Source organism: Dendrobates tinctorius, unplaced genomic scaffold (assembly GCF_039654945.1).
Source record: "Dendrobates tinctorius isolate UK_male_01 unplaced genomic scaffold, ASM3965494v1 ptg000155l, whole genome shotgun sequence".
In the NCBI taxonomy this organism is placed as follows: Eukaryota; Metazoa; Chordata; class Amphibia; order Anura; family Dendrobatidae; genus Dendrobates; species Dendrobates tinctorius.
The window spans coordinates 12,856,444-12,880,051 of NW_027361822.1; the positions used below are offsets into that span (position 1 = coordinate 12,856,444).

Genomic DNA, 23,608 nt, shown 5'->3' on the forward strand with positions numbered 1-23,608 from the left:
ACCTCACCACCTGCGCACTTGACCCCATCCCTTCCCACCTGCACACCAACCTCACTAACATGCTCATTCCAGCCCTAACCCATCTCTTCAACCTATTGCTATCTTCTGGTACCTTCCCCTCTGCCTTCAAACATGCCACCATCACACCCATCCTCAAAAAAACTAACCTTGACCCAACTGCTATGTCCAGCTATCGCCCCATATCACTGCTCCAATTTGCTTTCAAACTCCTGGAGCAGCATGTCCATGCTCAACTTTCCTCCCACCTCTCATCTAACTCTCTCCTTGACAAACTCCAATCTGGCTTCTGCCCCAACCACTCCACCGAAACTGCCATGACCAAAACTACTAATGACTTACAGCCAAAGCTAACAGACAGTTCTCCATCCTCCATCTTCTCAACCTGTACTCTGCCTTCGACACAATCAACCACTGCCTACTGCTACAGATTCTTTCTTCCCTTGGCATCAGAGACCTTGCCCTTTCCTGGATTGCCTCATACCTTTCCGACCGCACATTTAGCCTTTCCCACTCCCACACTACCTCCTCATCCCGCCCTCTCTCTGTTGGAGTCCCTCAAGGCTCTGTCCTGGAGCCCCTACTTATTACCATCTATACCCTTGGCCTAGGACAACTCAAAGTCCCATGGCTTCCAGTAGCACCTGTATGTGGACGACACTCAGATCTACCTCTCTGGCCCAGATGTCACCTCTCTGCTGTCCAGAATCCCGGAGCGTCTATCAGCCATATCCTCCTTCTTCACCTCTCACTTCCTAAAACTCAATGTAGACAAAATCGAACTCATCATCTTTCCTCCATCTCGCGTATCTCCCCTACCCATCTATTATGGTAAACGGCATCACGCTCTCTTCCGCGCCTGAAATCTGCTGCCTCGGAGTAACTCTTGACTCTGCCCTGTCCTTCAAACCGCACGTCAAAACTCTTGCCACCTCCTGTCGCCTACAACTCAAAAATATTTCCAGATTCTGTCCCTTCCTCAGCCCTCAATCTACTAAAACTCTTGTGCATGCCCTCATCATCTCCCGCCTTGATTACTGCAACACCCTCCTCTGTGGCTTCCCCGCTAATTCTCTTGCACCACTCCAGTCTGTCCTCAATTCTGCTGCCCGACTAATCCACCACTCTCCTTGCTACTCCCCTGTTTCTCCCCTCTGCAAATCTCTCCACTGGCTCACAATTCCCCAATGAATCCAGTTCAAACCACTAACACGTGATGGTGTCTCCGCGGCTTCTGTTTTGCATGTTTTGCATATTTCCCATAAGGGATGGGGGCAGTGCTCTAGAATCACTGCGTTGAGAAACACGTGATGGTGTCTCCGCAGTGTCGGATGTTGATCTCCATGAGTTCATTCATCCTTCTCTTCATAGTCTTTTTACTAGGCATTGCTCCTACCAGCCAGTTTCCTACTCCACACTGATGAGGGGCAATACCCCGAAACAGCTGTATGTGGATGGATACCATGTTTTGGCATAGGTGGTTTCCTTCATTGGAGACTGCCCTTCCCGTGGTTGTTCCTTCCCGGACAAAGACCTGGCTGGTCATTGCTTGCATTGAGAAACACGTGATGGTGTCTCCGCGGCTTCTGTTTTGCATATTTCCCATAAGGGATGGGGGCAGTGCTCTAGAATCACTGCGTTGAGAAACACGTGATGGTGTCTCCGCAGTGTCGGATGTTGATCTCCATGAGTTCATTCATCCTCCTCTTCATAGTCTTTTTACTAGGCATTGCTCCTACCAGCCAGTTTCCTACTCCACACTGATGAGGGGCAATACCCCGAAACAGCTGTATGTGGATGGATACCATGTTTTGGCATAGGTGGTTTCCCTCATTGGAGACTGCCCTTCCCGTGGTTGTTCCTTCCCGGACAAAGACCTGGCTGGTCATTGCTTGCGTTGAGAAACACATGATGGTGTCTCCGCGGCTTCTGTTTTGCATATTTCCCATAAGGGATGGGGGCAGTGCTCTAGAATCACTGCGTTGAGAAAAACGTGATGGTGTCTCCACAGTGTCTGATGTTGATCTCCATGAGTTCATTCATCCTCCTCTTCATAGTCTTTTTACTAGGCATTGCTCCTACCAGCCAGTTTCCTACTCCACACTGATGAGGGGCAATACCCCGAAACAGCTGTATGTGGATGGACACCATGTTTTGGCATAGGTGGTTTCCTTCATTGGAGACTGCCCTTCCCGTGGTTGTTCCTTCCCGGACAAAGACCTGGCTGGTCATTGCTTGCGTTGAGAAACACGTGATGGTGTCTCCGCGGCTTCTGTTTTGCATATTTCCCATAAGGGATGGGGGCAGTGCTCTAGAATCACTGCGTTGAGAAACACGTGATGGTGTCTCCGCAGTGTCGGATGTTGATCTCCATGAGTTCATTCATCCTCCTCTTCACAAACCACTAACACTGACCTACAAAGCCATCCACAACCTGTCCCCTCCCTATAGCTCTGAACTAATCTCCAAATATCTTCTCTCATGTAATCTTCGATCCTCCCAAGACCTCCTACTCTCTTCCACACTAATTCGTTCCTCACACAACCGCCTCCAAGATTTCTCCCGAATATCCTCCATCCTCTGGAATTCCACGCCTCAACACGTCCAATTATCCACCACCCTCGGATCCTTCAAACGGAACCTGAAAACCCATCTGTTCAGGAAAGCTTACAGCCTGCAATAACCATTCTGCCGCCTCACCACCACCCGAGCTGCCGCCTCAACACCACCAGAGCTGCTGCACCCCCGACCTTCTGTCTCTTCCCCATTATCCCGTAGAATGTAAGTCTCCCCTCTGTCAGCCTGTCATAGTAAATTTGTTTACTGTAAATGACATCTTCCCTTTAATGAGTATTTTGGCTAAAACACTGACAGAACACAAAGTGTAGAAAATCAGCACCAAATTGGAGCTTCCAATGAGAGGGTAGAATATATGGTTTCTAGTGGTCACTACTCACCTGTGTGATTATCTGTAGGAATGTCCTCTTTAAGCAGCTCATCTCCCCTCACATATGTCTCTGCAGTATCAATATGGGTCAGATCTTCACCCTGAAACAAATATTGCAAAAAAGTCACAGACAAAAAGAGAAGTGATATGAAATTTTTTTGGATGACCAGAAAAGAACATTCATTAGGAAGATGACCAAAAATGACGTGACAGCACTAGTAGCTTCAAATAAAAATCTACAGAAGTCTAAAGGAGTTCGACAGAGTGAAGAGAGGGTGGCTCAATAACTCAAAAACATCATAGACGTTTATAATAATAATAGTCAGTTTGGCTATTCATGCTACAAATTGAATTAGTGGAGGAAGTTAAGCTTCTGCCACACATATGATGTGGTTATTTGGAGTGGAGGGTGGCTTTGGCTAACTCAAGTTTGGCTTTTTGTTTACCTTCTTCTAGGTCACAACTTGCTATCACCTTTTCGATCGACTATATCGGAGATCTCTTGCCTCACCACATGCTAGTGCCCCTGAGTTTTGAAAGTATTCAACTGGTGACATGTATTAATATTTATGCTATTTGTGGGTATGAAAAAACAACATTACAAAGAACTTTTTACCAATCGGTACCTAATGTTTTGACACCTTCCCTGCATCTACCTGATTATCCTGAGATACAATTGAATTTTCCAGTTTACAGTCCTGTGGAAGAAGTGGACTTAGACATCTCTCTGGTGTTGTCCTCTTGCTGGATAGAACTGGAGGAAACACATACAGGGACTGAATTCATTCTTTACATACAGATAATTATAGGCTGTGTGTATTTAGTCCTGTCTATTACCTGCTGATGTGATGGGCTGAGGAACCTCCATCAAGATGTCCTTGTACACAGCTTTGTGGTCTTCTAAATACTTCCACTCCTCCATGGAGAAATAGACAGCAACATCCTGACACCTTATAGGAACCTGACACATATAATGATACCATCATCCCCGATCCCTTTATACCGTTACTGTATAATGTCCCAGCATTCCCAGTAGTGTCACCTCTCCAGTCAGCAGCTCAATCATCTTGTAGGTGAGTTCTAGGATCTTCTGGTCATTGATGTCCTCATGTATCAGGGGGTGAGGTGGAGGCCCCGTGATTGGGCTCAGGTGTCTTCCCCATCCCTCAGACACAGGGTCCTGACAGCGCTCACTAGAGGTCTTCTTCACTACTGTGTAATCCTGGTTATGGAGAGACACATTAATAAATCTCACTACAGACATTTCCAGAGTCCTCACCTCTCCAGTTCTGTCCATCTGTTATTCCCATAGATAAGAATGATGTAATGTGACGTCGTCAGAATCTCTCACCTCTCCAGTAAGCCGGAAGAGGATCTCTAGGGTGAGGTGCAATATCTTCTCCGCCATCTTGTCCCTGTCCCTATCCATCCTTGACGGATCAATCAGGAGAATTCTCTTATATAGAAGATCTCCACTGAGAGAATCCAATATTGTAGGGACCTGAATGGGGAGAAGATGTAACATCATAAAGATCTCATGTAATAACACAATTACTGGAGAAAATAAGGCGAACATATGAGGAGATAGAATGTGTAGATTTTGTATTCTCTATCTTTGAGGTGAAAATATGGAATGCTGTCACATGACAGCTTCACCCAGTCACTTGAAGCAACGGTGCCATCCATACGAATGGCACATTTTTTGTGGTGAAACTACTGACAATTACTTGTATTTTAATTTAACTCTACCTTAACACTTTCTGTTCCCTATGTTATTTCTACGCTTGAGTAAGAGTTTTAACTGCCACTAAACCAAGGCAAAACCATGTACTAATAATAAAGACTACTGAATTTATTATACACACAAGTCTACAGTCTATTTTACTATAATACAAAATACAGTAGCACACAATAAAACTCACAATTACCTAACAAGTTTCCCACCCACGTAATCTACAACACAAACACATATAACCATATAAATGGTCCTTTCTTATCAGTCTAAACTTGACCTGCAACTATACAGAATTAGTTGGGTAAAGGAAAAGAGGGTTGTATACTCAGTCTGATTGGAGTGGTTAGGATGTTCCTTTTTTTCGCTTTATGTAGTGGTTTGGATGGATGATGACTCACTTTCTTTACGCCTCTTGGAAAACCTTGGGACGACTTCTTCTCTTCCCTTTGGATCAACCTGCACTAAACTCTAATGCACTTCCCTTCCCTTGGCCATGAAGAAGTTTGTCTCTTCAGAGAGGTAGAGGATTAGAACTCTAGTGCCACCAATTAGAAGTAGCATTCCTAAAAGTCAATATCGACCCTCTAACTAGCCTTGTCACATGACTTAGGATAAAAGCCCAAACCAAACTCTCAATTTGAGGTCAATGTGTTTCAGGGTACTGCCCCTTATCAGTGCAAAGTGTGAGATATGGCTTGGCTGTGTGAGAGGCTCCTGACGGGAAGCCAGGAGTAACATTTCTCCTTGAAGAGAGTGACAAACATTACCCCTTGGATCCCGATCAGACGCCTCTCAACCAGCCAAACCACTAAAAAACAAAAATTATTATTTTTTTTTTTACATCGAAATATTTTGAAAACTATAATTTTTCTATATTTCTGCTGGCAGTCATGTGACAGCTTGGTTTCTGCTGGAAGAGTTGATGTTTTTATTGGTACCATTTTTGGGCACATAACAATTGTTGATCACTTTCTAATCTAATCAGCAATTCAGATTTGTTTTTCTTTTTTTGCATGTTTTTAAGACATTCACTGTGTGGTAAAATTTATAAGGCAGGTTTATTTTTTGGGTAAGTACAATTATAGCGATACTATTTAATTTTTTTTATGTCTGGTCGCTTGTGCGCAAAAACAATTTAATAGAAAAAAATATTGTTTTTCCAGCGCTTTATTCTGAGAGCTATAACTTTTTTTATTTCTCTGCTGACAGAGCTGTATGGCGGCTTGTTTTTTTGCAGGACAAAATGACAATACCATTTTTATTTCCATTCGTCCTTTTGATTGTATTTCATTCCACTTTTTTCCGGTGGTCAGGTGAAAAAGCATAGTTTTTTGCCACTTTTTTTTAACGGTGTCTATTGTAGGGGTTAACTTAGTGTGACAATTTTAAGGATAAGGTAGCTTTTGATGTGGTAATACCAAATATGTGTATTTTTTTGTTTTAACATAAATACGTGTATTTTGGGGGGTAAATTTTTTTTTTTTCAATAATTTTTTCAATTTTTCACTTTACTTTTTTTTTTTTTTAATTTAGCCCCTCTATGGGTTTTTAACTCTTATTACTCTGATCACTGGTCTCATGCATTGCAATGCACCAGCACTGCAATACATGATACCTGTCAAGTTACATAGGCAGATCGCCTGTTAGACCCTGCTTATGGCTGGGTCTAATAGGTCACGGTATCTAGCACAGCAGGAGGTCACTGTTTGACCTCGAAGTGCCATGACAACCATCAGCACCCCATGATTTTGTTACGAGGATGTCGATGGGTATGAGGGAGGTCACACTATCGATTGTGGAATTTGAAAGGTAATTCAGCCAGGGGGAATGCGGGACCAGCCCTGGCTATTACCACTGGAGATCAGCTGTCAGCTGAGCCAAGCTCCCGGCGGAGATCATGCATAGCAATGCACCAGCACTGCAATACATGATACCTACCAAGTTACATAGGCAGATCGCCTGTTAGACCCTGCTTATGGCTGGGTCTAATAGGTCACAGTATCTAGCACAGCAGAAGGTCACTGTTTGACCTCGAAGTGCCATGACAACCATCAGCACCCCATGATTTTGTTACGAGGATGTCGATGGGTATGAGGGAGGGAGGTCACACTATCGATTGTGGAATTTGAAAGGTAATTCAGCCAGGGGGGATGCGGGACGGCCCTGGCTATTACCACTGGAGTTCAGCTGTCTGCTGAGCCAAGCTCCCGGCGGAGATCATGCAGGGAAGGGCTGATGGTTCAGGACATCCCACAGATCATGGTCAGTAAGATTGACTAACCGATCACATCAGACAGTAGGAACCCGCTGACATTGGTCTCAGCATCTCTAGCCATAATACATTTTATTTCTATAGCGCCAACATATTCCACAGCAGATTTCCGCAGCCATGTCTGTGATCTGTGACTGCTGATGGCAAGGAGCCAGCAATGTGTATTTACACACAGTGACAGCTTAAAGACATGATGTGTATAGCATGTTATGATGCGGTAACTGATACCTGCTCATGCTATAGATGTCATTGGTCGCTAAGGTCTATTTAAGGGAGCAGATTTCTGCCTATAAACAATTGGCAAATGTCATGATCGCATGGGCTGACACAAACTATATGGACATGTATCACTTACTAGGCAACCTGCTGTAGTTTTGATAAAATCAGTGTTGTATCTGTTGCAGATCTACCAATTCTATGAATGCTGAGCTTGGTCTAACCCCACGCACACCACTGATTGGCAACTTTCTGCTTATATAAAGTATACACAGAAAGCTGTCAATCAGTGTTGGGAGGCAGGGTTAGACAGAGCTCTTGAATATAGAGGTCTGCATGGCAGCAGGCTTACTAGTCCTCATCTCCTACTGATAATGCTGGGTTCAAAAGTCCGTTTTTTTTCTGGTACCAGAAAAAACGGTACCAGAGATGTCGATGTAATATGTATGTAATATTTGCGGCACACGTGCCGCATCAGTACCACACGCACCGGCGCCTGAGAAGCAGCGGTACAGTAAGTGCTATTACCCGATGCCGAATGCTGAAGACGGCTTTCATCATTCTCCCCTGCTCTGCCAGTGATCAGTGCAAGCAGGGGAGAATGATGAGAGCTGTATTCAACTGATAACAGCGACAGCAAGTAGTGGCTGATAAGACTATTACTCCCATCAGACTACACATTCTGCCGCTAATAACAGCGAGAGCAGGCGGCGGTTGATGGGAGTATTAATCACCCGCCACCTGCACTATAAATAAATTCTAAAAACCCGATGTAGGTTCCCCTGTATTTTTGATAACCATCCAGTCAAACCTGGGGGTCCTCAAATATTCCCCCACTTGCCACCACTACAGGGCAAGTGGAAAGAGCTGGGCAAAGCGGCAAAACTGAAACTTCTAATAGATGTGCCTTTTCTGGGCGGCTGTAGACTGCTATTTATATGCTGGGGGGTCAATATTTGAGAATATATCAGCCCCACCTGTCTGCTTTAGGAAGGCTCGCTGTCAAAAATGGGGGAGACCCCACTTCGTTCTTTTATTAAAAAAAAAAAAAAAAAAAAAAAAAAAAAAAACAGCGTGAGGACCCCTCTAATCTTGATAACCAGCCTTGCTGAAGCTGAGAGTTGAGGGCTACATCCCCCAGCTGTCAGTTTTGCCTGGCTGGTTATAGAAAACACAGGGGAACCCACGCCAGATTTATTTATTTATAGCGCAGGCGACGGGTGATGAATACTCCCAGCCGCCACCGCCTGTTTAATGGTATTAGTGGCAGCAAGTGTAGGCTGATAGGCGGTCTCATTGTTATCACTTGAATATAACTCTCATCATTCTCCCCTACTCGTGCTGATTGCCGGCAGAGCAGGGGAGAATGATGCGAGCGGTCGTCAGCACCTGGCGCCAGGGAACAGCACTTACTCTATCGCTGCTTCTCAGGCGCCAGTACGTCACACAGTTGACATCCCAGTGTGTCATCCGTGTGCATGTGTGCGGGACGTTACACGGCTGTCGGTAAAAAATGGACATGTCAGCATGTTTTGCTCACAGACACACGGTCGGTGGAAACACGGACATGTGCACAGACCCGTTCACTTGAATTGGTCTACGTGCGTACGGTTCTCCGGTACGTGTGTAAACTGTCACTACACGTACTGGAGACATGGGTGTATGAAAATGGCCTAAGACAATGATTCTATTAAAACTATAGCAAACAACAAATTAAGTGACGAATCGCTAGAAGCAGGCTGTCTCTACATTATGTTGATCTCAGATTAGGTGGCAAATAAACTGATAATATATTTCCTTTAAAGAGGTTCTCCAAAAATGTAATAGATTCGGCCCTGCCACGTAATCCAAAAGGCAGCCAGTTCTATTCACATGTCAGGGCGGGCAGCAGTCTGAAGAAACAAGAGACACAGACTGTCTCAAATGACAGAGGAGCGAGCGCATACCTCAGTGAGCCAAGGAGAAGGGCCCGTGACATTGGAATAAATAAATCTCTTTGGATGCCTGCACACGGAGGACAGAAGAAAAAATCCTTTGTGCTCAATCAACTGAGATTTTTTTCTTCTATCACAGCTCTTCACTTGAGCTAATGGAAGTACATGTTCTTACAATACAGTTACTCTGTCATTGAGACACAAGTGTGTTTTTTCAGACTACAAGGGTGCCGTTTGAAGTATGTAACGGTAGCTATTTTATTGCATTCTTTAGAACTCCTTAAAAGTAAAAAACAGATGAACAAACAATATAACCTAAAGCCCCTGTTACACACAGCGAGATCGCTAGCAATATCGCTGAAACGTCACTGGTTTTGTGACGCAGCAGCGATATCGCTATGTCTGATACTTACCTGCGACCGGCTCCCCCGCTGGTTATCGCTGATCGCGCGAGAACGTCCTGGACCATTTCTCGTTGTCATCTTCCTGTGGCGCCGACGAGCGACGCGTGGACGCGGGCGGGAAGACGTCAGGATCGCCGCGCCTGACAGGTAAGTAGCGACCCCCGACCCCTGCGATGTCGCTGGTGAGATCTGCCTGTGTAGTAGTTCACTAGCGACCACTTAGCGATGCACCAGCGATCCATACCGTTGTCGGGATCGCTGGTGCATCGCTTAGTGTAACGGTACCCTAAGACAATGATTCACAAATATATCAGAGGAACACAAAAAAAAAAAAAGTTTCCACTACTGGGACATCTCGAACAGTATTTCTGTGTCAAATTAAGCTTGGAGTTTGGCTAAAGAAGGCATAGACTAGAACTGGGGAAATACACATAAAAAAAACCACATTTGAAAGGTAGACTCACCAAACCCTGACTAATGCACTAGCAGGATGCAGCAGACCTCCATTGATAAAGGCTGGGGCAGCACAGGTGCAAACCACTGATGAAAACAGCCAGTAACCCAAGAGGGTCTGGCTGCCTAGTGGAAAAAATGCGCACAAATAAGGCTTGCATAGGACATCAGTCACATAGATAAGTGTGGTGCAAAGTGTTTGAACAGCCTATTAATGACCCCCATAGTATTAGCAGGTGGGCTGGTCAGCATTATTTATATGCATCACACAGAAAAAACCAAGCCAACATAAAGAGGCCCAGCTGCATCCTGCAAAAATGATAAAAAGTGCAAAAAGATAAAAATACATGGGTATTAGTTACTATTTTGGCCAAAGCAGATTAGCTCGCAACCCAACGTCAAGGGTCCCCAAATTTTGCGAGTCCCTAACACTAAATCTGAAGAGCGCACATAATAGGAAAAAATTCCAAAAAAACACATTTGAAAGGTAGACTCACCAAACCCTGACTAATGCACTAGCAGGATGCAGAAGACCTCCATTGATAAAGGCTGGGGCAGCACAGGTGCAAATTTTTTCCTTATTATGCAATTTGTCCTGAGTACGCTGATACCCCATTTGTGGGTGTAAATGGCTATTTGGGCGCATGGCAGCGCTCGGAAGGGAAGCAGCGCCATTTGACTTTTTTGGCTGGAATTGAGATCGGACACCATGTCTCGTTTGGAAAGCCCCTGATGTGCCAAAACAACGGAAAACCCCCACAAATGACACCATTTTGGAAACTAGACCCCCCAAGGAACTTATCTAGATGTGTGGTGAGAACTTTGAACCCCCAAGGGCTTCACAGAAGTTTATAACGTAAAGTCGTACAATTAAAAAATCATATTTTTCCACAAAAATTATCTTTTCACCATCAATTTTTATTTTTCCAAGGGTAACAGGACCCCAAAAGTTATTGTGCAATTTGTCCTGAGTACGCTGATACCCCATATATGGGGGAAAACCATTTTTTGGGCGCATGGCAGAGCTCGGAAGGGAAGCAGCGCCATTTGACTTTTATGGCTGGAATTGAGATCGGATGCCATGTTATGTTTGGAAAGCCCCTGATGTGCCAAAACAGTGGAAACCCCCACAAATGACACCAATTTTGAAACTACACCTCCCAAGGAACTTATCTAGATGTGTGGTGAGAACTTTGAACCTCCCAGGGCTTCACAGAAGTTTATAAGGTACAGTAGTAAAATTAAAAAAAAATCAAATTTTTTCCACAAAAATGATCTTTTCACCCCCAATTTTTATTTTCCCAAGGGTAACAGGACCCCAAAAGTTATTGTGAAAATTGTCCTGAGTACGCTGATACCCCACATGTGGGGGTAAACCACTATTTGGGCGCATGGCAGAGCTTGGAAGGGAAGCAGCGCCATTTGACGTTTTTGGCTGGAATTGGGATTGGACGCCATGCAGCATTTGGAAAGCCCCTGATGTGCCTAAACAGTGGAAACTCCCCACAAATGACACCATTTCGGAAATTAGACCCCCTAAGGAACTTATCTAGATGTGTGGTGAGCACTTTGAACCCCCATGGGCTTCATAGGCTTTCACCGGGCGTGAAAATAAAAAAATCATATTTTTTTCACAAACATGATCTTTTAGTCCCCAATTTTTTTATTTTCCCAAGGGTAACAGGAGAAATTGGACCCCAAAAGTTGTCCAGTTTGTCCTGAGTACGCTGATACCCCATAGGTGGGAGAAAACTACTGTATTGGCACACGTCGGGGCTCGGAAGGGAAGTAGTGACGTTTTGGAATGCAGACTTTGATGGAATGGTCTGCGGGTGTCATGTGGCGTTTGGAGAGTCTCTGATGTGCCTAAACTGTTGAAACTCCCCATAAGTGACCCCATTTTGGAAACTAGACCCCCCCATGGAACTTATCTAGATGTGTGGTGAGCACTTTGAACCCCCAAGTGCTTCACAGAAGTTTATAACGCCCGGGCGTGAAAATAAAAAAATCATTTTTTTTTCCACAAAAATGATAGGAAAATAAAAAAAATTGAGGGCAAAACTATCATTTTTGTGGAAAAAAAAATGATTTTTTTATTTTCCTAAGGGTAACAGGACAAAATGGACCCCAAAAGTTGTTTTGCAATTTGTCCTGAGTAGGCTGATACCCCATATGTGGGGGTAAAACACTGTTTGGGCGCATGGCAGAGCTTGGAAGGGAAGGAGCACCATCTGACTTTTTCAACGCAGAATTGGCTGGAATTGAGATCAGACGCCATGTTGCGTTTGGAGAGCACCTGATGTTCCCAAGCAGTGGAAACCCCCCAATTTTAACTCCAACCCTAACCCCAACACACCCCTAACCCTAATCTCAGCCCTAACCGTAACCCTAATAAAAAAAATGTATTTATTTCCATTTTCCTATTTTATTATTTTTCCCTAACTAAGGGGGTGATAACGGGGGGTTTGATTTACTATTTATGGCGGTTTTTATGTTTGGCAGCTGTCGCACGCTAAAAGACGCTTTTTATTGTAAAAATAGTTTTTGCATCACCACATATTGAGAGCTATAATTTTTCATATTTTGACCCACCGAGTCATGTGAGGTCTTATTTTTTGCAGGAGGAGTTGACATTTTTATTGGTACCATCTTCGGGCATGTGACATTTTTTGATCCTTTTTATTCTGATTTTTGGGACGCAGAATGAACAAAAACCAGAATTTCAAAAATTTCTTTTGGGGGGTGCCTTTTCACCGTTCCATGTGCAGTAAAATTGATAAGGCGGTTTTATTCTTCGGGTCAGTACGGTTACAGCAATACCTCATTTATGTCTTTTTTTATGTTTTGGCGCTTTTATGCAATTAAAACAATTTTATATAAAAAATAATTATTTTTGCATCGCTTTATTCTGCGAGCTATAACTTTTAGATTTTTTCGCTAATGACACTGTGTGGCGGCTTGTTTTTTGCGGGACAAGATGACGCTTTCAGCGGTACCATGGATATTTTTAGCCATCTTTTTGATTGCGCGTTATTGCACTTTTTGTTCGGCGGTATGATAATAAAGCATTATTTTTTGCTTTGTTTTTTTATTTTTTAAGGGGCTTGCTAAAGGGGTTAACTAATGGGACAGTTTTATAGGGCGGGTTGTTACGGACGCGACGATACTAAATATGTGTAATTTTATTGTTTTGGGTTTTTTTTATTTCCAAAAAAATGAATTTATTAGGGTATATTTTTTTTTAACTTATTTAGCGATTTTTTTTATAAATTATTTTTACTTTTTTTTAACTTTATTACCTTGTCCCAGGGGGGACATAACTGTCATGTGACAGATCAGCGATCTGACTCAGGCAGTGCTGGAGTCTTCCTCATGACGGCGCTTTGCAGGCATGAGGAAGCCGCCTCCCTGCAGGCCCCCGCCACCATATTGGATCCGGGGACCTGCAGGGAAGGAGGCCCCCGCAGCAGTGCTGCACATTGCGCTGCTGCAGGGGTGTCAGGGAAGCACGGAGGGAGCCCCCTCCCTGCCGATGCATCCCTAAACCCCTAGTACACTGCAAACGTGTTTGATCGCAGCGTGCCAGGGCTTAACGTGTCTGGGGCGGTCCGTGACCGCCCCCGGCTCATAGTGCCGGGTGTCAGCTGTGATAATCAGCTGACACCCGGCCGCGATCAGTGGCGCTCCCCCGTGAGCGCCACTGATCGTGCTAGACATACTATCCCGTCCATGGGCATAGGGGCCCGGGTCCCTTAGAAGGGATAGTACGTCAGATGGCATAAAAGGGGTTAAACACTGTTTCCACATGGCATTGCCGGTATCTGACAGTTGTGGTCAGGTGGCAGCCATTGCTTCAGAGAAAAGGTAGTTTATAGGGGATAGATATCTGCAAATGTTCTCCTTGAAGTGATATTAACCCCTTCATGACCCAGCCTATTTTGACCTTAATGACCTGGCCATTTTTTGCAATTCTGACCAGTGTCCCTTTATGAGGTAATAACTCTGGAACGCTTCAACGCATCCTAGCGATTCTGAGGTTGTTTTTTCGTGACATATTGGGCTTCATGTTAGTGGTAAATTTAGGTCGATAATTTTTGCGTTTATTTGTGAAAAAATCAGAAATTTGGCGAAAATTTTGAAAATTTCGCAATTTTCAAATTTTGAATTTTTATTCTGTTAAACTAGAGAGTTATGTGACACAAAATAGTTACTAAATAACATTTCCCACATGTCTACTTTACATCAGCACAATTTTGGAAGCAAAATATTTTTTTGTTAGGAAGTTATAAGGGTTAAAAGTTGACCAGCGATTTCTCATTTTTACAACAAAATTTACAAAACCATTTTTTTTAGGGACCACCTCACATTTGAAGTCACTTTGAGGGGTCTATATGGCAGAAAATACCCAAAAGTGACACCATTCTAAAAACTGCACCCCTCAAGCTACTCAAAACCACATTCAAGAAGATTATTAACCCTTCAGGTGTTTCACAACAGCTAAGGCAATGTGGAAGGAAAAAATGGACATTTTAATTTTTCCAACACAAATTTCCTTTCAGCATCAATTTTTTCATTTTCACATGGGCAACAGGATAAAATGGATCCTAAAATTTGTTGGGCAATTTCCCCTGAGTACACCGATACCTCATATGTGGTCATAAACCACTGTTTGGGCGTACGGCAGGGCTCAGAAGGGAAGGAGCACCATTTGACTTTTTGAATGGAAAATATGCTGGAATATTTAGCGGTTGCCATGTCGCGTTTGGAGAGTCCCTGTGTGCCTAAACACTGGAGCTCCCCCACAAGTGGCCCCATTTTGGAAACTAGACCCCCCCAAGGAACTTATCTAGATGCATAGTGATCACTTTGAACCCCCAGGTGCTTCTCAAATTGATCTGTAAAAAAAAAAAAGTACTTTTTTTTCACAAAAATTATCTTTTAGCCTCAGTTTTTTCATTTTCACATGGGCAACAGGATAAAATGGATCCTAAAATTTGTTGGGCAATTTCTCCTGAGCACACCAATACCTCATATGTGGTCATAAACCACTGTTTGGGTGCAGGGCAGGGCCCGGAAGGGAAGGAGCGCAATTTGACTTTTTGAATGGAAAATTAGCTCCAATCGTTATCGGACACCATGTCGCGTTTGGAGAGCCCCTGTGTGCCTAAACATTGGAGCTCCCCCACAAATGACACCATTTTGGTAACTAGACCCCTTAAGGAACTTATCTAGATGTGTAGTGAGCACTTTGAACCCCCAAGTGCCTCACAAAAGTTTATAACATAGAGCAGTGAAAATAAAAAATCATTTTTTTTTCCTCAAAAATGATTTTTTTAGCACGCTATTTTTTATTTTCACAAGGGTAACAGGAGAAATTGGACCACAAAAGTTGTTGTCCAGATTGTCCGGAGTACGCTGGTACCCCATATGTGGGGGGGGGGGCACTGTTTGGGTGCACGGCAGGGCGCAGAAGGGAATGAGCGCCATTTGACTTTTTGAAATGAAAATTGGCTCCAATCGTTAGCGGACACCATGTCGTGTTTGGAGATCCCCTGTGTGCCTAAACTTTGGAGCTCCCCCACAAATAACCCCATTTTGGAAACTAGACCCCCTAAGGAACTTATCTAGATGCATAGTGAGCACTTTGAACCCCCAGGTGATTCACAGAAGTTTATAATGCAGAGCAGTGAAAATAAAAAATCTTTTTTTTTCCTAAAAAAAAATTTTTTAGTCTGCAATTTTTTATTTTCACAAGGGTACCAGGATAAATTGGACCCCAAAAGTTGTTTTCCAGTTTGTCCTGAGTACGCTGGTACCCCATATGTGGGGGGAGACCACTGTTTGGGCACACGTCGGGGCTCGGAAGGGAAGTAGTGACATTTTGAAATGCTGACTTTGATGGAATAGTCTGCGGGCATCATGTTACATTTGCTGAGACCCTGTGTGCCTAAACAGTAGAAACCCCCCACAAGGGACCCCATTTTGGAAACAAGACCTCCCAAGGAACTTATCTAGATGTGTGGTGAGCACCTTGAACCCCCAAGTGCTTCACAGAACATTGTAACGCAGAGCCGTGAAAATAAAAAATCATTTTTTTCCCTCAAAAAAAATGATTTTTAGCCCGCAATTTTTTTTCACAAGGGTAACAGGAGAAATTGGACCCCAAAAGTTGTTGTCTAGTTTGTCCTGAGTACGCTGATACCCCATATGTGGGGGATGACCACTGTATGGGCACACGTCAGGGCTCGGAAGGGAAGTAGTGACGTTTTGGTATGCTGACTTTGATGGAATGGTCTGCGGGCATCATGATACATTTGCAGAGCCCTTGATGTTCCTAAACTGTGGAAACCCCCCACAAGTGACCCCATTTTGGAAACTAGACCCCATAAGGAACTTGCCTAGATGTGTGGTGAGCACCTTGAACCCCGAAGTGCTTCACAGAAGATTGTAACGCAGAGCCATGAAAAAAAAAATCTTTTTTTTTCCTCAAAAAATGAATTTTTAGCTCGCAATTTTTTATTTTCACAAGGGTCACAGGAGAAATTCGACCCCAAAAGTTGTTGTCCAGTTTGTCCTGAGTATGCTGGTACCCCATATGTGGGGGGAAACCACTGTTTGGGCACACGTTGGGTCTCAGCAGGGAAGTAGTGACATTTTGAAATGCTGACTTTGATGGAATGGTCTGGGGGCATCATGTTACATTTGCTGAGCCCCTGTGTGCCTAAACAGTAGAAACCTCCCACAAGTGACCCCATTTTGGAAACTAGACCCCCCAAGGAACTTATCTAGATGTATGGTGAGCACCTTGAACCCCCAAGTGCTTCACAGAAGTTTATAACGCAGAGCCGTGAAAATAAAAAATCATTTTTTTCCCTCAAAAAAAATCGTTGTTAGCCCGCAATTTTTTTTTCCACAAGGGTAACAGGATAAATTGGACCCCAAAAGTTGTTGTCCAGTTTGTCCTGAGTACGCTGATACCCCATATGTGTGGGGGAACCATTGTTTGGGCACACGTCAGGGCTCGGAATGGAAGTAGTGACGTTTTGAAATGCAGACTTTGATGGAATAGTCTGCAGTCGTCATTACGTTTGCAGAGCCCCTGATGTGCCTAAACAGTGGAAACCCCCAACAAGTGACCCCATTTTGGAAACTAGACCTTCCAAGGAACTTATGTAGATGTATGGTGAGCACTTTCAACCCCCAAGTGCTTCACAGAAGTTTATAATGCAGAGACATGAAAATGAAAAAAACATTTTTTTCCCACAAAAATAATTTTCTAGCCCCCAATTTTTTATTTTCCCAAGGGAAACAGGAGAAATTAGACCCCAAAAGTTGTTGTGCAATTTTTCCTGAGTACGCTGATACCCCATATGTGGGGGTAAACCACTTTTTGGGCACACGTCGGGGCTTGGAAGGGAGTGAGCACCATTTGACTTTTTGAACGCAAAACTGGCTGGAATCAAAGGTTGCACCACGTCGCGTTTGGAGACCCCCTGATGTGGCTAAACAGTGGAAACCCCTCAATTCTAACTCCAACCCTAACCCCAACACACCCCTAACCACAACCCTAACCCCAACACATCCCTAACCCTAATCCCAACCCTAACCCCAACACACCCCTAACCCCAACACTAACCATAACACTAACCACAAGCCTAACCCTAATTCTAACCCTAACCCTGTTTTCAACCCTATCCCTCTTTTCAACCCTAACCCTCTTTCCAACCCTAACCCTCTTTCCAACCCTAACCCTAATTCCAACACTAACCCTCTTTCCAACCCTAACCCTCTTTCCAACCCTAACCCTCTTTCCAACCCTAACCCTAACCCTCTTTCCAACCCTAACCCTCTTTCCAACCCTAACCCTCTTTCCAACCCTAACCCTAACCCTCCTTCCAACCCTAACCCTCTCTCCAACCCTAACCCTGATGGAAAAATAAAAATAAAAATATTTTCTTTATTTTATTAGTTCTGCCTACCTATGGGGGTGATAATCGGGGGGTTCATTTACTTTTTATTTCATTTTGATCACTCTGAGTGATCAAAATGAAATAATGGAATCTGCAGCCGGCAGATTCGGGCGGGCGCACTGCGCATGCGCCCGCCATTTTCTAAGATGGCGGCACCCATGAACCGGAGCCGCCGGACACCGGGAGCGACGGGGGGACTTGGAAGGTGCCGGGGGAGGTGAGAGGGGAATCGGAAGCTGGCGGGGAGCGAAGGGAATGGGAGGGGGGGCAGATGATGACAGCGGCGGCAGATCGCCGCTGTCATTCAGTGGCAGGGGGGGCGATCGCCGGTGGGGGGGTCAAATCGGTGTCTCCAGCAATGGCCGATGCTACTGCAGCATCGGCCATGGCTGGATTGTAATATTTCATCAATTTTCATTGATGAAATATTACTATCGCTCTGATTGGCTGTTTCACTTTTAACAGCCAATCAGAGCGATCGTAACCACGTGGGGGCGAAGCCACGCCCCCTGTGGTGAATTACAAAGCCCCCTGTATCTGCGGGTCAGGTGACCTTTCATTGACCCCGGTCACCCGACCCGCAGTGGGGCTTTGAATTCATGACACAGGGTATGCGTCATAGGTCGGATTGGCACCGACTTTCATGACGCATACACTGTGTCACAGGTCGGGAAGGGGTTAACATTTATACCTACTCCAATATACTGCCATTACATGAGCAACTTATACCCTGCAAAAACAAGTCCTCACACACAGCGCTGTGGAAGCGGTAAGCCAAACCACCGACTCTGACTCCTACATTTCCCCGACTTCCAACTACAACTCCACAGCACTGGTCACTACTGAGCATGTGCGTAAAGTGCAGCACAGATTCATCTCAGCTAAAAGCCCAGATCCTTAATCAGGAACAGAACAGACATTTATAGGACATTTCACAACTTTCCCAAATTCTTATGAAAACATTACAGCACAACCTGCATTGTACTGCTGCACCCAATTTATTATGTATTTTAGGAGTCAGAGTCAGTCCATTCTATACCTACTCCAGCTCCACAGCCCTGCTCATACAGCTATAGCGGAGAAGATAAGTTCTGGCGGGGTTAATGTCCCCTGCGCCCAGTAATGGGGAATCTCCAGCACCTACCTCCACCTGCAGAGCCGCACTCCACATATATGGCTGCTCTGTGCGCACAGGACCTGGGATGAGGTCACAGGAGGGGAGGAGTCAGGGGTCACATGATCAGGGGCCTCAGTGTATGCAGGACTCTCCTGTGCTGGTTGTCATGGTGCTGGATGAGGGGAAGTTTCTGTGTGGGGTCAGGAGGGGTTTACAGGGTGGATGTAGCAGAGCCGAGTGTGTACGAGGTGTACGGAGTGGAGCCGCGTGTGTACGAGGTGTACGGAGCAGAGCCGTGTGTGTGTACGAGGTGTACGGAGCGGAGCCGCGTGTGTACGAGGTGTACGGAGTGGAGCGGAGCCGCGTGTGTACGAGGTGTACGGAGCGGAGCCGTGTGTGTACGAGGTGTACGGAGCAGAGCCGCGTGTGTACGAGGTGTACGGAGCGGAGCCGTGTGTGTACGAGGTGTACGGAGCAGAGCAGTGTGTGTATGCGGTGTACGGAGCGAAGCCGTGTGTACGAGGTGTACGGAGCGGAGCCGTGTGTGTACGAGGTGTACGGAGCAGAGCCGCGTGTGTACGAGGTGTATGGAGCAGAGCCGAGTGTGTACGAGGTGTACGGAGTGGAGCCGCGTGTGTACGAGGTGTACGGAGTGGAGCGGAGCCGCGTGTGTACGAGGTGTACGGAGCAGAGCCGTGTGTGTGTACGAGGTGTGCGGAGCCGCGTGTGTACGAGGTGTACGGAGTGGAGCGGAGCCGCGTGTGTACGAGGTGTACGGAGCGGAGCCGTGTGTGTACGAGGTGTACGGAGCAGAGCCGCGTGTGTACGAGGTGTACGGAGCGGAGCCGTGTGTGTACGAGGTGTACGGAGCAGAGCCGCGTGTGTACGAGGTGTATGGAGCAGAGCCGTGTGTGTACGAGGTGTACGGAGCAGAGCAGTGTGTGTATGCGGTGTACGGAGCGGAGCCGTGTGTGTACGAGGTGTACGGAGCAGAGCAGTGTGTGTACGAGGTGTACGGAGCGGAGCCGCGTGTGTACGAGGTGTACGTAACGGAGCCGCGTGTGTATGAGGTGTACGTAGCAGAGCCGCGTGTGTACGAGGTGTACGGAGCGGAGCCACGTGTGTACGAGGTGTACGGAGCGGAGCCACGTGTGTACGAGGTGTACGGAGCGGAGCCGTGTGTGTACGAGGTGTACGAAGCTGAGCCGTGTGTGTACGAGGTGAACGGAGCGGAGCCGCGTGTGTACGAGGTGTACGGAGCAGAGCTGCGTGTGTACAAGGTGTACGGAGCGGAGCCGCGTGTGTACGAGGTGTACGGAGCAGAGCAGTGTGTGTATACGGTGTACGGAGCGGAGCCGTGTGTACGAGGTGTACGGAGCGGAGCCGTGTGTGTACGAGGTGTACGGAGCAGAGCCGCGTGTGTACGAGGTGTACGGAGCGGAGCCGTGTGTGTACAAGGTGTACGGAGCAGAGCAGTGTGTGTATGCGGTGTACGGAGCGGAGCCGCATGTGTACGAGGTGTACGGAGCGGAGCCGCATGTGTACGAGGTGTATGGAGCTGAGCCGTGTGTGTACGATATGTGCGTAGCAGAGACGTGTGTGCACGATGCGTATGGAGCGGAACCACAGGGCCGCTATTAGGGCATTACTGCCGTATGAGGCCCAGGCCCCCCTCAGCTCACCGGACTCCAGGGGCAATGTCTTGCTGGTTCAGTAGCTGAATGTGCATCCTCAGATGCACATTCAGTTAAAATCTATTACAGTGTGGACCCGTTAGTTACAAGCCACCATCAAATCTAGGGCCAGCAGCTGATGTTGGCACGCCCATCACCAGCATATGTCGTCACTGTCATGCGCTGACACATCCGAGCCTCTATTGGATGGACAAAAAGATGATACTGGACGTGGCAAGGCAAGGATAAACTTTTTTTTCAATGTTTTGTTTTTTGTACTGAAAGTGGCAATATGGAGGCGGATGGGGCAGGATGGCGACAGATGTTGCAGGATCATTGGAACACATGAGGCAGGATGGAGACACATGGGGCAGGATGAAGACACATGGGGCAGGATCTTGGTGCAGGATGGAGACAGATGAGGCAGGATCTTGGTGCAGGATAGAGACAGATGAGGCAGGATCTTGGGGCAGGATGGAGACAGATGAGGCAGGATCATGGGACACATGGGGCAGGATGGAGACAGATGAGGCAGGATCATGGTGCACGATCATGGGACAGATGGAGCAGGATCATGGGACAATGCGGCAGGATGGAGACAGATAAGGCAGGATCATGGGACACATGGAGCTGGATTGAGACAGTTGAGGCAGGATCATGGGGCAGGATGGAGACTGATGGGGCAAGATCATGCAGCAGGATGGAGACAGATGGAGCAGTCTGGAGACAGATGAGGCAGGATCATGTGACTTATGGGGCAGTATCATGAGACAGAATTATGGGACACATGGGGCAAAATCATGGGACACATGGGGCAGGATGAAGACAGATTAGGCATGCCATGGGGCAGGATGGGAGATCATATGGGGAAGGTAGGAGACACATGAGGGAAGGATGGGAAAACATATGGGGCAGAATGCAGGCACATGGGGCAGGAGGAGAGAACATATGGCTGGGAACAGGAATGAAACACAAGGGGGCCAGGATATTATTACTGCTGTGATGTATTTTATTTTTGAGGATACTGTTTTCAATGGGGGGTTCTGTTACTGTGCAGGGCAGCACTTTATCACTTTTTTCTTTATCTGGTGAGGTATAGAAGATGGGGAAAAATTAGGCAATGTTCTCTGCAAGCAGTGCTCTAGATAACTGTGTTATTTTCTGCAGACATGAGTACTAGCTGGAAGAAGTGATGGTGGTCTGTGCTGGATGAAGAGGGAAAATGAAGATGAAGGACTTCAACTAGAGACGTCACTGGTGAGTCAGTGTGTTACCTATACACTATATAGTATATACAGAGCTCTTGTGTGTAATGTACACTATATACAGAGCATCTGTCACGACTCAACTGTCGGATGACCGGGGACCAGGGGCTCCTTCCTTGTCACTACCACTAGGGGGCGCCTTAGCTCGCCCTATTCCCCGGGATACTTCTGAAGGTGAGGATGCTGGGTCCTCCACCCTTGCCTTATCTCCTGAGTAAGCCCTCAGTCTGTTCTCTTCTCCCACATAGGGAAGAGGGACACTACTGTGCACCGTAGTAAACCAACCCGACGAACAAGGCAGCACAAATAAAAGTATACTGAAATACGAAGTATACAAATATTCATTCATATATAACAGAGGAATGCACCAGGGAGCTGAGGATGGGGGAATACTCAAAGTGAGAGGAGGGAAGGGAATTGTCACACTTACAAACCATGCAACATTCACAGATAACTCCTCTAAAACTCCTCATATAACCTCCAAACACCTCTCCTCCCAGCCATGCAGCATAAGCTAACTCTGACATGGGTTTTCAACAAAGAACAGACAGATGAACGGCATACTAGGGTACACAAATCACCACATTAACAGACGGAGCTATTTATCTGAAGTATTGCGGTATATATTTCATTCAAAAAACGGAGGTGCTTGCATGAAAAAACATGAATATTTCAGTGTGAAGCGAAAAAGGAGAACTATGCAGCACTCAGCAATATAGCTGAAAAACTGTGCGTCTTTATTTCACATGAATTCCATCAATCGATATGTGGAAATGCAGGACGTTAGAGGAATGCTAGGGGAGGGAGGTGCCGGACAACGGCCGTTTTGCGATTACTCGCTTCTACGGGTCCAGGTGAGGGGATTAGCTAAAGGTCATTCCCTTTATAGGACCACAGACCTTTCTAATTAACATACATAACGAGTTGTGAGACAAACATTTACAAAAAAATATATAGTTATACAATATACAGAGTGCAAAATACTAGTAAAGAATAAATCTTTCCATATCGATTTACAAGATAATCTGTATTTTTACAATATCATAGGAAGATTATAATCTAAATAACTTTACATACAATTTTTTTTACATTTTATTTCCTTTATTCTCGAGTCACTCGATTATGTTTTGACACATAATGCCGTTCATCTGTCTGTTCTTTGTTGGGATCATTTAACTTGTGTAATTGAACTGAGCACAGGGTTTATTTCACTCACTTTTTATCCATACAATGGACACAGACGAAAATATAGAGCTTTCTGACATGAATGTGGTTGAACAGGGACTTTTAGCAGGACGAGAGGATGCAGGGGAGTTTTTTGCAGAGTGCAATCTTAAGGAAGAGCTGCATATTATCAGCACAAGATCACTTGAATTTAAAATACAATCATTAGCTGATAGAGAAATCCGATCATTCTGGACAGTAAAATCACTGAAATCATACACTGAATGCAAGAGAGTCCCGAGAGGTTTACGTATCTTCAAGGAAATTTCACAATTTTAAGATGATCCTATTTCCCAAAAGAAATGGACTGAAATCCTTCACCAATGTTCTCTCAATTTATTACAATTGGTAGCAGAGAAAAATGAGCAGGAGTATAATGA

The 23,608-nt window shown here is 45.5% G+C and overlaps 1 protein-coding gene across 1 annotated transcript in view; it reads right to left on the reverse strand.

Moving 5' to 3' along the window:
- LOC141051175 (uncharacterized) overlaps positions 1-4,459 on the reverse strand; it is a 223,470-nt gene extending 219,011 nt beyond the window's left edge. Inside the window, 5 exon segments of the mRNA XM_073548040.1 lie at positions 2,976-3,066; positions 3,622-3,719; positions 3,803-3,926; positions 4,008-4,187; positions 4,317-4,459. Of these exon segments, the coding sequence (XP_073404141.1) occupies positions 2,976-3,066; positions 3,622-3,719; positions 3,803-3,926; positions 4,008-4,187; positions 4,317-4,394 (571 nt within the window). The 5' untranslated portion in view covers positions 4,395-4,459.
- Positions 4,460-23,608: the final 19,149 nt, after the last annotated feature.